Source organism: Notolabrus celidotus, chromosome 18 (genome assembly GCF_009762535.1).
Source record: "Notolabrus celidotus isolate fNotCel1 chromosome 18, fNotCel1.pri, whole genome shotgun sequence".
NCBI lineage: Eukaryota > Metazoa > Chordata > Actinopteri > Labriformes > Labridae > Notolabrus > Notolabrus celidotus.
In genome coordinates, this window is record NC_048289.1 from 13,218,515 (window position 1) to 13,236,365 (window position 17,851).

At 42.5% G+C, this 17,851-nt stretch overlaps 2 protein-coding genes across 4 annotated transcripts; one reads left to right on the top strand and one right to left on the bottom strand.

Moving 5' to 3' along the window:
• Positions 1 to 1,127: 1,127 nt before the first annotated feature.
• znf668 (zinc finger protein 668) lies at positions 1,128 to 4,096 on the bottom strand. Its single transcript, XM_034707380.1, has 2 exons — positions 3,958 to 4,096; positions 1,128 to 3,378 (listed from the first exon to the last, which is right to left on the bottom strand). Exon 2 carries the CDS (start codon positions 3,368 to 3,370, stop codon positions 1,319 to 1,321), a length of 2,052 nt encoding a protein of 683 aa, XP_034563271.1. The 5' UTR covers positions 3,371 to 3,378; positions 3,958 to 4,096; the 3' UTR covers positions 1,128 to 1,318.
• On the top strand, positions 3,659 to 17,403 carry znf646 (zinc finger protein 646). Of its 3 annotated transcripts, XM_034707378.1 has the most exons (5): positions 5,293 to 5,437; positions 6,492 to 9,297; positions 9,518 to 10,600; positions 13,846 to 14,012; positions 14,835 to 17,403. In XM_034707378.1, exons 2-5 carry the CDS (start codon positions 6,671 to 6,673, stop codon positions 14,852 to 14,854), a joined length of 3,897 nt encoding a protein of 1,298 aa, XP_034563269.1. In that variant the 5' UTR covers positions 5,293 to 5,437; positions 6,492 to 6,670; the 3' UTR covers positions 14,855 to 17,403. The 3 variants fall into 3 exon arrangements, with proteins under 3 accessions (XP_034563268.1, XP_034563269.1, XP_034563267.1); XM_034707377.1 differs by lacking the exon at positions 5,293 to 5,437 and adding an exon at positions 3,659 to 4,102 and having other exon boundaries at positions 13,846 to 15,941; XM_034707376.1 differs by having other exon boundaries at positions 13,846 to 17,403.
• Positions 17,404 to 17,851: the final 448 nt, after the last annotated feature.

Sequence of the window (17,851 nt, forward strand, 5' to 3'; positions counted from 1 at the left end):
AGCTAGCAGGTTACATCTGTTTACGGCATGGCAGCTAACGGTAGCTTCAACTTGAACTGATCGAACCCGACATACTACCAGCTCACTGCAACCAACGATTATTTTCATAATGGATTATTGTGCTAGTGATTTTCCCAGATAAGACTAATTGGCTTTCTTAAAATTGTGAAAATATAAAGAAATATTTCAACAATTCACAGAGTCCAGAGGGACGCATTCACAATATTTGCTTTTTAATCAGTCATTTTATTTCATTCAAAATTTAGTTTATTTTGAATGTAAAAATATTGATTTGTAAAACAAATACAAAGTAATTGTAGTGAGTTAAAAGTACAATATTTTACACAGATTTGTAAATAACTATAAAAATACAAATTTGTACTTAAAATCTGTATTTGACCAAGAAAGTGTTCACCACTGTGTCCAACATGTTACAACTGATGGCATCTGTTACACGCCAGTCCTTGATTTTGGTGCAGCATGAAACTCTCTGAGCACTAACACATATTCCAGTAGATAAATACAGTCCTGTTTGTGTGAATGCAGTTCTAAAGATTAATGGCAGTGAGGTGTGGTAGATTAGAGAACTCACCTTTCAGCGTTGCAGCTGATGAACTTCTGCTGCTCTCACCCTTGCATTCAGCCTTTTATGCGTGAAAGAAATGTCATCAAAATATGTTTCTCACCACATGATGTGCTGACTTGGCCTCACTTATTTTTAACAAGGCCGCCCTTTTGCATCTCCTTGCCCAAGTTTGTTTTGACATAAACAAATAAATACAAAATAACATTTTTCACACATTTGACATTTTAATTGTAAATAAAATGTTTTTTTTCCATTAGATTTCATATTTTGGAATGCAACTTGCATTTTTTCCTGTTTTTATACTGTTTGATACTCATATACAGTGAAACAATTAAAAGTTTCACCAAAATGTCAGTTTATGGAATACTGATTTAAAATAAGCTGTAAATAAAAACACAATTTAAAAATGTTTACATATTATCAAGATGATTAGTGAGACATTCAGAGTGAAATCACATTTTCATGAAGATATTAAAACAGATGCAAAATGTTCATATCAGTGGGTTACCTATAGTACAGCATATATTATAAAACATGATCAATATAAGTTACATCTTTAAAATATCATGGCAGTACAAAACAGATACCAAGCAATCTACATACATGTGGTGGCCTGAAGAGAGTTTAATTGAAAAATGACTCCTGCAAATCAGACCCATCATCTCAAAAGACTTGAGGCCCATGCTTGTATATTTTTGGGATTAAAACTGTAGAAAAGTAAAAATAAAAAGCTTAAAGTCCCTCCTCTTTGACTAAATACTCTGGCAGAGTCTGAAAAGCTGTCACAGGTACAGTCACTGGGACTGTCAGGGATATGGTGCTGGGCTCCACAGTGGAGGAGGATACCTCACTGGGGGGTGGAGGAGAGGGCAGCGGATCTGTGTGAATAATGTTCAGGTCAGCGAGTGAAGATGCTGCTGTTGTCTCTGTGTGAGTCCGTAAGTGCTTGCGGAGGTAGGCAGCAAACAGAAATGCTTTGCCACAGTGGGGGCAGCTGTGCGGTTTGCTGGCCGAGTGGATTTTCTGGTGTTTCCGTAGGCCAGATTTGTTGAGGAAGCCTTTGCTGCAGTCACTGCATACATGAGGCCTCGGCTTGGGATGCTGCTTCTCGTGCTCCTGCAAGTCTGCCAACTGTGTGAACTCTGCCTGGCAGGTCTCGCAAACGTGCGAGCCCAGCGGAACAATTTTGGTAACAGTCGGAGGAGTTGAGTCAATGGAGTGAAGATTTTCATGTGCCTGGACCTCATCCCAGCTTCCAAACGTGGCATCACAGTGAGTGCAGGAGAACTGAGGCAGAGTTGTGTGGGCAGTGAAGCCTGAAGCTGAAACCTCTGTCTCCTGTTGTTGTTGTTGTTGTTGTTGCTGCTGCTGTTGTTGCTGTTGCTGTTGCTGTTGTTGTTGTTGTTGTTGTTGCTGCTGCTGCTGTTCAGCCTGCTCAGCAAGGTGAGTCCTCTCATGTTTACGCAGGCTTGAGGACACCACAAATGACTTCAAACACTCCTCACATTTAAATGGCCTTTCTCCCGAGTGCACACGTCTGTGTTTGTTGAGGCTGGAGCGCTCAGCGAATGACTTATCACACTCGGTACAGGAAAAGGGCCTAAGACCTGTGTGGACAAGCATGTGGCGCCGAAGATCCCACGACGCCACAAAGGCCTTGTCACAGCTCTGGCATTTATATGGCCGCTCTCCCGAGTGAACACGCTCGTGCACAGCAAGATCAGCTGGCTGTCTGAACCTCTTGGAGCATTTATCACAGGGGTAGGGCTTGAACCCCTGGTGGGCCCGCTGGTGGCGGCGGAAGCTAGAAGGGTCAGAGAACATCTTTCCACACTGCGGGCAGAGGAATGGCTTCTCCCCAGAGTGAGTGCGGAGGTGAGACTGGTAGGAGGACAGCTGGGTGAAGCCTTTGCCACACTGCTCGCACTGATAGGGTTTATTCTGGGAGTGAATTCGCTGATGGCAGGCGAGGGAGGAGGAGCGGGAGAAGGCTTTGCCGCAGTCGGAGCACAGGTATGGTTTTTCTCCCGTATGGGAGCGCTCGTGATTTTTTAAGTCCTTCAACTCTGTGTATGTTTTCCCACATTTGTCACAAGCATACGGCCGATGTCCTTGGTGGTTTCTTCTGTGTTTCCGGAACACAGAAGGATCAGCGAAGCTCTTACCACACTCAGCGCAGAAGTATGGCTTTTCCCCTGTGTGAGACCGCATGTGCACTTTTAGTTTAGACAAGGTCGGGTAACTCTTAGAGCACTGTCGGCAAGAGTAAGGACGCTCGCCACTGTGCTGTGTCATATGGATCCTCAGGCATATCGCTTGCATGAAGGCCTTCCCACACTCCGTGCATACGAAAGGTTTCTCCCCGGTGTGAGAGCGGCTATGGTTGCGTAGCTCTGTGGGTGTCTTGTAAGCCTTGTGACAGTCGGGACACTGAAAGGGACGCTGGGCTGAGTGAGTGCGCTCATGTTTGGAGAGTTGAGCCTTGCTGGAAAATGTTTTGGCACACTGAGAACATGTGTGCTGCTGCTGCTGCTGCTGCTGCTGCTGCTGGTGGTCCTTTGTGTGTGCTGATAGCTTGTGGCTCCGCAGTGCAGACAGACTCCTGAAAGCCTCAGGACATACAGAGCATTTGAATGAAGGTTTGGCTTTTGGGGGTCTGCCTCTGCCACGTTTTTTTGCAGGTTGATCCATCACCAGCTCTTCCTCTTGTTGGCTCTCTTCATCCTGATCAGTAGGGGTGTGCTGTTCTGCAAGAGGCGGGCTTCCTGGCTGAGGAGAAGCCATGGTCTTATCTGCAAAGAAATGCAAATTTTTGTAATAATTATGTAAATAAACACATTATAAGAAGCTTAAGGTAATTAGACCGGAAGCTGTTTCACAGACATTAGACTTAAGCCATATGACAGGGGTGAATAAAGAGAGATTATCAGAGGCGGTAGCTGATGACGAACTAGAGAAAAGATCTGTATAATAATTACAGAAATATGTGGGTGTGCATTAAAACACAAAATGGCTGGCATTAGGACCTCAGGGACAATAAGCTAACCGCTTTCATGCCAGAGGAAGTTGCCGATGTAAAGACAGAGATAAATGTGCACAGATGAGTGACATGTGCGCAAGCGAACCCGAGGATCAAAGCTCACGACTCTTTCTGATGGTGTTTACAGGTGGACAGGGCTTGTTTGTAGCCATTTTCGCTAGCTTTCCTGCTAAACATTTTACCAACTCAAAATGGCTGGCTTTAGGACCGGCTGCACCAATTCTCCAGACAGTGTCATCATCATCATGACCGTTGTTGAGTAGGATTGATTAAGCTAACATTAGCAGTTTTGCAACCTTGTATTCTTGAAAGAGAAAGAGGCATTTCTTACCTGGGTTTTGACATTAATTATCCAGCAGACAATGCTGGGAGAAACGTTTTGGTACACGGCTGCCTTTACTGAGAAACACGGAGGTAGCTGATGACTGGCTGCAGGATGGGGGACGGCTCTAGGACCATGATGACGAAAGCTCTAGGTAAGCCAAGTGTGCAACTTTTTAATGCGTTTAATGTTAGAACAAAAATTACGTATAGAACAAATGTACCAAAAGTCCCTGGTAAAAAATGTCACTCTTATATTTATCAGACTAAAATAACAGTTATGTAGGTGTGAAGCAAAGGCGAAAACATTTTAGAATAGCTTCATGAGCTTACCTAGATGTCAACAGTGGTGGACAGTAACAGATAAATTTACTTAAGTACATTTTTTGAGTATCTGTACTTTACTTGAGTATTATTTTTTTAGGTTAACTTATTACTTTTACTCCACTACATTCAGAAGACAATTATTTTACTTTTTGCTCCACTACATTTCTATCAACGCTCTAGTTACTCCCTACTTTTGCTTTAAAGTCAGATCATGAGTTTCCTTCTCTTTTCTGAAATCTGATCCCTAAGACAGTAAAATCTGTTTGTGAGTTGAACGTGGGGCAAACACAGAGCAAATTTTTACTCAAATCAGGCAGTTCGTTTAGAGGTGATAATGATGGCTATAATTCTCCACCTGGGAACCCATGGTCATATCTTCAGCGTGTGTTTAGGTTTTTGAAATGAAGACTGATACGTGTCATTTGAAATGTTCTCCTTGTTTCTGCTCAAACATACAAAAAGTCACTGTCCAACCTGAGAAAGTGTGTTGAGCGATAGAACATTTGTTTCTTTCCAGATGAACATTTCAAACTAAGTTGTCTGTGCTTGGAGTAACTTAGTTCCTGTTTTTATTTCATGGTATAGTTTTTAGAGATTTCATGTAATGGTTTCTAGATAAACATGATGTAACATAATGTACTCCTATATTTTCTTGACTGCACTTATGTATTGTAAAAAATACAACGTTTTAAGATTTTTGAGAAGTACATTGAATACTTAAGTATTTAAAAGCAAGTACTTCAGTACTTTAACTCAAGTAAGAATCTGACAGAGCAACTTTCACTTGTATTGGAGTAATATTTGACATGGAGTATCTATACTTTGACTTAAGTAATGAAGCTGTGTACTTTGTCCACCACTGAATACAGATAATGCGCTTTGAATAGGAGTTGATTCATGTATAATATACGGGGCAGTATTATAAATATTAAGGGTTCATTTGTATGTCGTAGCTTTGTTATCCTAGCTTGTTAGTGTGCAGGGGGAAGTATTTCTCTGTGGCACATTTCCTGTTTCCTAGCAACAAGAGCAATGTGGAAATAGAGGTGGAGGAAAAGAAGACAATTGAAAAAGGGGGTTGCCCTTTACATAAAAGAAACGTTTTTGAATTAATGAATGGAAATATATCATTGGAGGCTTGCGTCGTATCAGTTCTGTGGCAGGTATTTCATTTTGACTCTTCGTCCTAGGATTTGATTCCGCGTTTAAAACGACTTCATGGCGTTTTGGTGCAATGTTTGTTTAGCTAGCCTCCATGATGCTAGCTGATGGCGCGCTGAATGTACTGTGGTATATATGCACCTGTAGTCGACCTATCTGTGTCCATTCTAACACAACCAGGACGCGTACATTCATATCATTACTGTTTACACTTCCGAAGAATAACGATACTTTCAATGTCAGCACATCTGTAGAAAGAGGCGTTGGTCCCTGGTTTATTGACATAGCTATTAGCTAGTCTAGTTAGCCTCCTAGTGCAGAGAGGCAGCAAAACAAGTCAGGCTAGTTGTCTGCTTTGGACAACTGCATTGAGATTGCTTTCACTTATTAAATGTGATCCGTTAATCGGATTTTATGAAAAATTACTGACTAATTTGTGAAGCATAAAAACGATGAGTTGTTCACTGTACTTCTAAACCGCATTGATGTGATGTAAAGATTAGCCTTTGAAAACAACAGTCAAGATAACAGGATTTTTACATGCAGAGGAGTCCAAAGTATTCACATTCATTACTCAAGTAGAAGAATATATACTAGGGTTTAAAAAGACATCTGTTGAAGTTGAAGTATCAACTCAACCTTTTTACTCAAGTAAAAGTGTAAAAGTACTGGTTTCAAAACTACTGAAAGTATGAAAGTTAAAGTAATGTAAGGGGAGAAAAATGCCATTAAGGACAAAAGCTTAGTCTGCGCCACAGGGGCCTATAGTGCGCTGCCCCACCTCCCCCCAAAAAAACCTTTTTCTAAAGGCCATAATGACTATAATGTTATATTAATATGTTAATGTTTCAGCCGCATTCATGCCCATTGAAAATGAACGCATATTCATACAATGCCAATACATTAAAGAACCATATTTGTGTACTACTGAGCATGGAGTGGAAGATGTGATGACTCGTCTATAAGTATTGTAATGGTGCAAAAAGTCAAACTTCACAGGCATAGATATTGCTTTTTCCACCCCTCTAACTGCCTCCTCTTCCTTTCTCTCAACAGCTCTACTAAACTCCGGTCACTTTTCTAGTTTTATGGATTTTATTCTCCGCATCACCTGCTGTGTTAACTCCTAGAAAATTCCCTGGATACTACTGAGCCTAAAAAGCATCTAATGCATTTCCCTCCTGCACATTCAAACACTCCGTGTCTGATGCACTCAAGTCAATTGTTATTTTGTGATGGCACTGCAAGACCCTGGCAGGACAACAGGATTTCCTTGCAAACAATGTGGCCTGGTTTGCCCCAACATGCCCAGTCTGCAGGAGCACATGGATTTTCACCTTCAACAAGAGGAGGAACGCAAATTTAAATGTGAAGAATGTGGACGAGGTTATAGGCATGCTGGTAGTCTAGCTAACCATAAAAAGACTCATGAGGTTGGCTGTTTTCAGTGTGACATATGTGGTAAGGAAAACTCTAATGCTTTGGCCCTGAAAAGTCATCTACGGAGCCACACATCACCCAAAAAATACACCTGTGCAGAATGCGGGAAAGCATTTCGTCTGGCAACCCAACTTGCTACACACCAGAGGGTTCATCTCACCAGACGAGTGAAGGAGCAGTCATATAGAAAAGTAGACATGGAATATCCCTCACATGAAATAGAAAACGATCACTCACATCACATCAGTGAGCAGTCACCCAGCGTGGAAAACTCTGCAGAAACCAGCCCTGTTGAGGACAAGATGGAGGTTGTTTATAATGCACAATCAGAGACCTCTGATGATGCAGCAAATCGACCTTTCAAATGTGATTTATGCGACAAAGCATACATACACCACCGAAGCCTCACCAATCATAAAAAGACTCACCAAGTGGGAATGTTTGAGTGCACAGTGTGTTTTAAACTGTTTAACAACATGGCTGCTCTCTACAGCCACCAGAGGACTCACAAGACAAGAAGCGGGTCAGACTCTGGTTCAATAGGTGGGTCGTACAAAAGTGCACCACTGAACCAGTTTTCACCTCAGAGCCAAGATGCTCCTGTAAATTTCTGCCATTTGTGTCAGGTTCTGTTCCCAAATGACGAGGAGTTCCAGGAACACATACAAATGCACAACTCTTCATCTGTGCCATTTGGACTTCAAGATACTCTGTCAGAGAACCACAGTATGTCCTACGAAACTAGTATTGCCTCACCTGAGTCAAATTTTTATGCATCTCCCTTAAACAATGTCCCTTCAGTGTCATCTTTAGATAATCAAGGATGCTTTGATCAGCCACAGGAGCATATTACAAGTAATGGTCATATGTACTCAGACTGCTCCAACAATCAAATACCATCTTCCAATAGCACTCAGGGAGAACCTCCAGTTTTAGACCATTCTGCCCTGACGTACACACAAAACACAGACAATGCAACCGAAATGGACGAGACTTCAACTGTAGATTCTGCTGAGCGTCCCTTCAAGTGTCAAGTCTGCGGTAAAAGCTACCGGCACTCTGGGAGCCTCATCAACCACAGAAGGTCACATCAGGTTGGGATTTATCAGTGTTCCATTTGCAGGAAGAATTATCCTCACCTGGCTGCCCTCAAGAGCCACCTCCGCCTCCACAAAGCACAGCCGTCGTCTTTTAGCCTCCACACAGAGGGAGACTGGCTCTCCTCAGAGCCCCTGACTCTGGATAACCAGCAAAGCTACTTCTCTCAAGATGAGGTGGAAGAGGAGGAGGAGGAGGGGACTCACCCTGCGCTGGGCATGGGTCAGGAGAACGGAGACGACCACAGCAACAGAGCTTTGTTTCATGAGCAGTTTAATCAGGACTTTTCCCAGGATATAACAGCGCATCTACCTCACAGTGAACCCCTGATGCAGCGGCACATGTGCGCAGACTGCGGTGAGACGTTTGCAGATATTGCAGGAATTAAGTCCCACAGTTGCCCTTTGCTGCAGCAGCAGCATGACACCACTAGTAGCGATTATGACAGCAGTCTAAATTTCCAGGACAGTAACGGTCACTGTGCTGTTAAGAATCCAGCAAGTAATGTAGAGTTTCATGGTTTGAATGGAAGCCAGAACCAAAGTTATTTTGAACAGAATTTCCAGGAAAACATGAGCAGTGATCAGCTGAGTGGTGGTGGTGGAGATGGTGAAAATGCTGACGAGGAGGAGGAGGAGGAAGATGATGATGGAGATCTTTATCAGTGCTCTATATGTGGAAATAGCTACACCAGCATGAGGGCTCTCAGGAGCCATCTGCGCGGTCACACACAGTCTCATGGTACTCCTGCAAGCTCAGGACCTTCGTCCATGTCCTCCCATGAAGAGGTGAAAGAGGAAGAGCCTGGAGAGATGATGATCTGTAGCACATGCGGAGAAAGTTTTGCCAACAGGCAGGACCTAATAAGTCATCAGCTTCTACACAACAAGGACCAGGTGGCTAATGTCGACCATTTACAAAATCATTTTCAGATGAACCACAGTGACGTGTCTGTCGGCACGGAGGAAGTGCAGAGTATCATCTGTGGCAGTTGTGGCATTTTCTGCACCAGTTACCACCATCTTGAAAACCATGGCTGCACAGCTGAGAGGAAGGATGAGTCGACACACGCTAAAGAGGAAACGAAAGTGAATGATGTTCCCCAGCGTGCAGAGACCAACTCCCTCAAAGGAACTGTTGTTGACAGAGAACGACGTCAGTACAAGTGTGATCAGTGTGGCCGTTCATACAGACACGCAGGCTCCCTCCTTAACCACAAAAAGTCCCACAAAACAGGTGTTTTCAGATGCCTTGTCTGTCAGAAGCGCTTCTACAACTTGTTGGCCCTTAAGAACCACCAGAGGTCACACTTTGATATTAAGAGGTAAGTTGCAACAATAACGCACACCATTAATATGTGAACATTTCCTGCATTTTCACTCGTGTTACAAATGATAATTATTAAACAAAAGAAGCTGAGAGTCGCCAGTAAGGCCTCTTTTTGTGTTGTACTTGTGTTATGTCATCATGGCTCTATTCCCAGCTTGGTCTATTCCCCATTTTGCAAACACAGAGTTAACAATATGCCATGTCTCTTCTTGCAGACACACTTGCCAGGAGTGTGGGAAAGCCTTCAAAATCCAGAAGCAGCTATTGAATCACCTGAGGAGGCACAGAGAGAACCAGGCCAAAATCCAGGAACTCAACAACCAGATCCAGGCCCTCATGCAGATGAACGGGACCATGTCCTATGGAGGAATGCAGCCCCTTACTTCAAATGCCAGTCAGGCTTTTACCTCTCCTCGACGCTGCAGGCAAGCATCAGAGGCAAAGACCGGACAAATGAAGTTGGAGGCATCAGTGAAATCAGAGGACACGGCGGGTGATGGACGGCCCTTTGCCTGTGACCAGTGTGGGCGTACGTATCGCCATGCAGGAAGTCTGGTAAACCACAAAAACTCTCATAAAACAGGGGAATATTACTGCTCTGTTTGTAACAACACATACTCTAATCAACTGGCAATGAAGAACCACTTGCGTACCCACTTTGCATCTAAAAAGCATTCTTGCCAAAACTGTGGAAGAGGTTTTAGGGGAAAGAAGCAGCTATTAGCCCATGTTTGTGCAGAACTCAGAAAGGATGGGGTTGGAGGAAGGAGGAGCCTGAAACCTAGAGCTTTTAGGTGTAAGGAATGTAAGCAGGTCTTTCTTTCTGCGAACCAGCTGACAGCCCACATCTGTAACGGACTTTCAGGCAGCAGTGATGCACAAACAAATCCATCTTCCAATAAAGAGGAGCGGCCTTTCACATGCAACATATGTAACCGCAGCTACCGCCACGCGGGCTCACTCCTGAACCACAAAAACACCCACAAGACAGGACACTTCAGCTGCACCATCTGCTCCAAGCCCTTCACTAACCCCATGGCTCTGCGCAATCACACACGCATCCACACGCAGAAGAAAAAGTATGTGTGTCTGACATGCGGAAAGGCCTTCCGCCTCGCTAGTATCCTGCACAACCACCAGAGGGTCCACAACCGGGCAACAAGTCACTTCAGCTGTCCTGCATGTGGAAAGAGCTTCCAGGGCAGGTCTGGTCTCAAGAGGCACCGCTGCCGCAGAGGTCAGGAGAACTCGGTGAGAGCCGGAGTCCAGCAGGCAGAGAAAGGAGACAAGTGCTTCATGTGAGTTACTGTGTTAGTTAGAACTCTGTAAGGGTGTGTGTCTTGTTCATTTCTCTGTGAATTTGAGTTTCTTTTCAGAGAGTCTAAAAGTAAGAAATGAAAGGAAAAGATGTCTCAACAATTTCCTCTTGAACAGAGCTGTGATTACTCATTTGATGCTATTTCAAGGCGTCACAAATCTCTCAGTGGTTTTGGGCTTTGGTGACACAGAATCCGACTAATCTATTACAGTTTTCACCTATTCATAAAAACTAGCTTGACAGGCATCTTTGCATTGGCTTTTTTTCTCTTGGTTTTTTTTACATTAGTGTTAGATGAACTGCTGATAATTAACAAATCTGACCCGACATAAAAAATATTCAATATTAACTAATCCACTGGCAGCTTTTTGCAGATACAGTATATCTGTGTTGGTGATAGTTAATGAGTGCCAAGAAAAATAAGTTCATTTAAACAGAGAGCACACACAAGATTATTTTGAAGTATTAAATGTCCCTCTCATGTTTTTGATATCATATTTTAATTCAGAATAATTACAAAGTACAAATAAAAACTATTAAAAAAATAATTCTAGTTTAGGGTTCGTGGTAATGCTGGAAAACAAATATTAGACGCTCATTCTGTCTTAACAAGTGACTGATAAAACACTTCAAGCTGGGGTTGGTAATCAGATTTAGATACACTTTTTGTCAAACTGGTTAAAATGATCTTTATGTCCAGATGGTAATCAATACATAATGTGTTCTTAAAAAAGAGTGAAAAAAGACACTATCTACAGCCTGAGTAAACCTGGGAAAACACCAACCAATCACCGTTTTTGGGTCCCAAAATTTTAAACCAATCAAATCCCGTCCTGCCTGCCTCCTGCGAGTACGTTTCCCCGGCGTGCACTCCCCGTCCCCTACCTCTGCTTTCCCTGACTCTACTGACTGCCCCTCTCGCTCGATCTCAGGGCCTGTCCCCTCTGACCCGATGAGGTGCTTCGCTCAGGACTGTAGTCCGGATCAGAGTCTAAAAAGCTCTCACCACGGGGGCTCTGACAAGCAAAAGAATTAATGACATCTAGTAAGTCCTACGTCCGGAGGGACGCTGTAGTGATGACGAGCCGATTCGTGAACACGTTGATCTTTAATAACCGGTCACTGTCAGCCATGATCACGCTAACCAACAAAGCAACAATCAATGTTGGAATGAATGAAGAACTTCTCCTCTTGTATCGCATCTCTCTGGCTCGCACACTCTACACCTCTCCTGATGCCTTCACTAACTTTCAACACTGTAGGAATTAAGAACATCTACACTGAACACATTTAACAAACAGTAGAGCTGTTACAGTATTATATGTCTTATAACTTTTCTCCTGATCTCGTGTCACCGGTACAACTGGATAATGTAGCATGACAGTTGTGAGTACTAACAATAGCCATGTTTGTTTGTGTTTTTAACTTTCACTATGATAATGTTTTGGTGAGGACCGGTTTTGAATCAGTCATCATCATATGGTCATGAATCAGCAGCGCTTGTGCATGTGAGCAGGGGCGTCATTTTGCAGAAGCTCCGAGGGGAAGGGGGAGGGGTTAGATGGAGTCCTGAAGACATGCTACATTCAAATTCATGCTCAATTCTAAAGTTTGATTATATTCATGTGTAGGGATGCACCGATCCCACTTTTTAAGTCCTGATACCGATATCGATACCTGGGCTTTGGTATCTGCAGATACCGATACTAGCCGATCCGATCTGATCCCGGTATTGATTTAACAATCTCTTTTCCTTAATGTGAGGATAAAATCATGTTTTTGCAACTTCAGGCTTTTCTGACTTTGTAAACCAAAATAAAATAAACATTTTTAAACAGACAGTATCATTATTCAAGAGATTATAAATATGTACCAGCAGTTGGAGTTAATCTTCATAACCAACAGATATTACAATTCAACTGTAAACCTCAGCAGTGGATAAGAGGAATTAAATATTCTGTATAAAAAATCTGCTTCAAATGAGAAAATTAAAAATATGTCAACGTAGTGTTTTCCACAGAAGTACAGTGTACCTGTGGCAGGGAGGAGGGCTATTCAAATCATTGAATACATTATTACCCTGCCCAGCTTTGCCCTTCCTGTTTCCCTTCTCCGCGTCTGATATTGTGACAATGTTAATCAGCAGCACATTTTATAAAGACGTTTAAATCACACAACTAGTGTTTCTGTAATCTTTGACAATCCGTCATCACAACAGGTGATCTGCACATGAACGAGCCGCGTTCATGACGAAGCGTTCCATTACAATCCAAATCTAAGAGTGCAGAAGGACATCGACATCAACCAGCTGCACATAACTTTAGAAACAGCGGTATGAGAAGGTTTATATTTAACATGAAACTAATCAATAAATTAACAGGTGGGACCTCTCTCTCACCCACCTACAGAGCATCCGTCAGGAGCTGCAGGTCATCAGACGCAGCAGGGGCAGAGAGCGACCAGAGAGTGTTTCAATCATTGATCATGGATGGTGATCTTATACGAATAAAAGAACAGAAAGAAAGTAAATAAAAGTGGTCTGTGATTGTACTTCAGCAATCGGGGAATATAACTTTGGCACCCCGCCCCGGTATCATTTGTGTGCGGGAAACACATTAAAATTGGAATCATGACACAAAATAATGCAAACGAGCTGACTAGTTCAGGTAGGCTGGAGTTCAGTGTCAAAAACAATGTTAACATGATGGTGAACTGTACCTGGGTTCCAAGTGCTAAACCAGAGGGTGGAATCCCTTTATTTCAAGGATCCGGAACAATTAAATCCAATAACCTGTCCGCTTTTTCACACTTTGAATCCATTAATAGAAGGTTTCTTCCTTCTTTGCAGTAGGCTACAGCTCACGTAAACTTCCTCCTTTGGGCTCCCATTATATTTTTCAGTGCAACTGCTATCCGTCGAAACATTACCGCTGCACGTGTTGCAAGTTTCGGCGGAGTTGTTAGCAAAAGAAGCATGACATGCACCTAAACTGCAGAGCCTTGTGGTTATCTTCCATCATGCTCCACCGGGCAAAAATGCACAGACCGAATGGCGCTGATATGTAGGAGACACACATGGCTGTTGGATCAGCACTATATATCGGCCCCTCGTCACCGATATCCGATCTAGCTTTTTGAGTCCGGCAGATAAAGAATTCCCTGTTGAGTAAGAAGGTATGATTTGTATTCTAAGAGTGACTGTAATTGGTTATATCTTTGCTGCAGGTGCGACCTCTGTGGGCGCTCCTACCGCCATGCTGGATCCCTCCTCAACCATAAAAAGACACACTCGGAGAACCTCCACCACTGCACCTTGTGTCTCCAAACATTTCCTGATCCTCTCACTCTGCAGATTCACTCCCAGATGAGGCGTCACTGCTGCCCCGAATGCGGTAAGACTTTCTGTCTAGTCTCACATCTGCAGAGCCACATGGATGTGCACTCAAAGGAGCAGTCATTGGTCTGCAGCCTCTGCCAGCAGACATTTCCTGACCCAGCCAGCTACCAGCAGCACCAGGACCTGCACCACGGGGCTCAGGATCCCTATCAACAAGGTGTGGGTGAACCTGCCGATAACAACATCTCCTGGGACTCTGGAATAACTCAGAGCATTGGCCTGGAGGGGATGCACAGGCAGGTTCCACCACCGTTGTCCCATATTCCAGAAAGCATTGTTAGTTTACAAATGAGTCACGACTCTTCTGGCGCAGAAGAAAAGAGCCACGTCTGCGAGCACTGCGGCCGCACTTATCGCCATGCTGGCTCCCTCCTCAACCACAAGAATAGCCACAAGACGGGCTCCTTCTCATGCTCCGTCTGCCAGAAAGAGTTCTCCAACCTGATGGCTCTCAAGAACCACAAGCGAATTCACACAGAGCCAAAACGCTACCAGTGTCTGGAGTGCGGGAAGGCGTTCCGTGTGTCCACTCAGCTCATTTGCCATCGAAGGATCCATACCAAAGAGAAGCCTTTCGCCTGTCTGCTGTGCGACAAGAGCTTTTCCAGCAAATCCAACCTGCGGCACCATCAGAAGATGCACCAGAACACCCAGACCTACGACTCCTCTTTTAGCATGGATCCTAACACTTTTATGGACTTAGACATGGGGTCTTTCATTTGAACTAGACTGTTTAAGAAAAGAGGGCGTGTGATCCTCTAATTGATCTGTTATTTATCTCTCTATCAATAATTGTAAAACAGTATTTTTCTTTCAGAAAGTGCTCCTTGGTCCTGACAGAAGCTCCTTTGAAGACATTTCGTAACAGACTTCTAACCTTACCTCCACAACAGACAGCGTTATGTCTGAAACTCTCCAGAGCGTTTATCGGTCAGTGTTCAATAAGACCTGAATGTTTCACACAATCATAGAAAAGACAGCGTGCCATCACAGCATGTGTCGCTGCTCAATCCTCAATGACAAACCAACCAAAGTGAACAGAAAGGTGCAGCCCAGGTCCATCTAAGAACAATAACAGTGATTTTTGTACAACAGTACTGTTCTAACGATAATCCCTCCTCTCTTGGTGTGTATAAATGTATTCAGTGCCTCTGAAAGTTCCTTAGGAAACAAAAAACACAAACTATATTTATCTCTCAATCCTTTTCTTAGCTTTGCTGTCAGTTCCGGAGGACTACTCACTTTCCTTTGTGGTAACTTATAGGGCAAGCCTGTTATTAATATGTCAAATACCTCTGGGTGTGTCCAAAGGTCAGGGGACAAAGAAGTGTTAAACTGAAATCATATTATCAAGTAAATAGTTGTACTGCTAATAATATTCACGTTGAGTGACACTGTATGCTAAAAATGGATGTATTTATTAATTTATTCCTGTTATTTTATGTGTATATTTTATTAGAAAAGTTTTTATGAATGTTGTACAAACCGTCTTCTAAAACTCATGTAGCCTTTGAGGAGCTTCATCTCTGGATTTCTATCTTCTCGGTTGAAACAGGCGGGAGAGAACATGGCGAGTATTGTCTGCAGCGCTCAGGGCAAACCTTCAGAAGGAACAAACCTGATGTGTGAAACTTTGTGTCGATTATCAGTTTACAAACTGAACAGAGCATTTATTTTTTACATGTGCCATTTTTACTTCTCTTCAGAGTCCCTCCATTATTGAGTTGCAGCTTCATGTGCAGTGCATGCTGTTGAGTTACCTGAATCTTTATGGAGCAGCATCAGTTCTGTTGAAGTGCCAGTGCCTAAAATGTAAATCAGTTGTAGCAGTTTTTTGAACAAACCTACTCTTCCTGTTCTTGCTATAAACTCATAAGATGTTTTTAATTCATTCTCTGATTTAAGAATCTCCTCACCCCCCTAACTGTTACAACTGTCTTCTTTGCATCATTAAGGTGAAACCAGGGGCCTCATGTACAAAGACTTGCGTGGATTTCCTATTGAAACATGGCATATGCTGAAATCCAGAAAACGTTGTACGCACAAAAATATCCAGATGTATGAATCTGTGCGCAAGGATCAACAGCTGTAGAAACGTGCGTACGCCCGCCATGAAGTTGGTGTGAGGCACCGCACATTTCCACGGTCATTTCACTCTTGATACATCTGAACTTTGCTGTGAAAAAGAGCGTACGCCACGTTTTTGTGCGTACGCACCCTTTGTACATGAGGCCCCAGTTCCTTTTTTTTCTCCTGTTATCTTCCATCATTAATGCTTCATATTAATCCAATAGAACTTATACACAACCTCAATTTGGCCAAGCACAACAATGACTCCAACACATTAGAGCTTGAACCGATCGTCTCTGTCCTGTTCATGAACCACGTATTTTCTGTTTTTAAAAAATGTGCAATTTTTGATTGTCAGGGTTGTTTTATTTATAACTCTTCCAAGTTGTCTAATGTGCCTGTTGTTCCCTGATGTGGTTTATTTTCTCAAATCATCTAGCAAAGTGAAAACATGGCCTTTGTTTTTTTTCTTCTTCTTTATGCCTTACACATCAGATTTCATGTGTGAATAGGTTTGGCACTGGTCAGAAGTATGATATACCTCATGGAAAGCCCTGCCTACTTAGCAACTGCTACTTAATGCCTCATGCAGCTTAATTGTAGAAAACACACTGAAACAATGGAAACTCAAATAGATATCAACTGTAAGACCGATAGATTGGATAATGCATTGGTTTGTAGTTTGCAGAAAGTTTCCTCCTAACTGGAACATTTCTCTGCTGTTTTTTAGGAGTTCTATTTGCACATGTGTAGACGAAACACTTGTAGCCTAAGGAGGACAGAAAGTCGTCTGTTTGATAGTTTACCTCAGCTAGTTTGTGGGTAGTTATATTTAAGCAATATGCAGAAAGAATTATGTTGGAGGATAAAATGGGTTCATCTCATTTGTTTTGTCTTACTACTGTTTGAATCCAGCGGCATCCGGGTAAATGTGCCGGCGCTAGCCTTGAAAATACATGACAACTTGCCTTTTCTTTTTAAATTGTATCTGTATGATTTTTAAAAGGTTGGCGTCTCTATACTGTTCCATATTTCCTCATGCCGTGGTAGCCTTTATGTAAAACAATACATGCATACTCGTAGTTAAACTACTTTTGTTTGTTTTTTTACATCAAACTTCCCGTGGCACTTAATATGTTCACTCCTCTGTCATCTGTCACAACCGCAGCCTGCTGTTTGTGTTAATCTCAGAGCTCTTTCTGTAAATACTAGAATGAAAATATAATTTGGATATCTGTATGTTCATAGCAAGGTTCTCTGCAGGGGGAGAAAACTGCTAGATTAGCTATTGTGTAATAAAAAGAAATCATATACGAGACATTGTAAGGATGATTTATTGGATTTTTAGTGCTCGAAAATATCTGCTCACTATTTAATTCATATTTATAAAACTATTTTGTCACTCTGAAACGTAGATTTTTACTTCTTTGTTAGAACGTAGTTTAGGATATAAGCAAATTATTGGAATACAACTAGTTGAAATGAATTAAAAGACTTGGAAACACAATGTGCTTCTTTCTTGTCCACATTCTTACAAATAATCCCAATTATAATTTGCTTCTCTTTTCTTTCTTTCTTTTTTTTTACACATATACAGTATCTCACAAAAGTGAGTACACCCCTCACATTTCTGCACATATTAAATTATATCTTTTCATGGGACAACACTGAAGAAATGACACTTTGATACAATGTAAAGTAGTCAGTGTACAGCTTGTGTAACTGTAAATTTACTGTAACCCAAACCACAGCCATTAATGTCTA

What these genes read in the sequence shown, in the direction of transcription:
- znf646 (XM_034707377.1), top strand. Translation starts at nt 6,671, where the DNA reads ATGGCACTGCAAGACCCTGGCAGGACAACAGGATTTCCTTGCAAACAA. An exon ending in TCACACTTTGATATTAAGAG is followed by an intron (nt 9,298 to 9,517) that starts GTAAGTTGCAAC and finishes CTCTTCTTGCAG; the next exon opens with ACACACTTGCCAGGAGTGTG. An exon ending in AAAGGAGACAAGTGCTTCAT is followed by an intron (nt 10,601 to 13,845) that starts GTGAGTTACTGT and finishes TCTTTGCTGCAG; the next exon opens with GTGCGACCTCTGTGGGCGCT.
- znf668 (XM_034707380.1), bottom strand. Translation starts at nt 3,370, where the DNA reads ATGGCTTCTCCTCAGCCAGGAAGCCCGCCTCTTGCAGAACAGCACACC.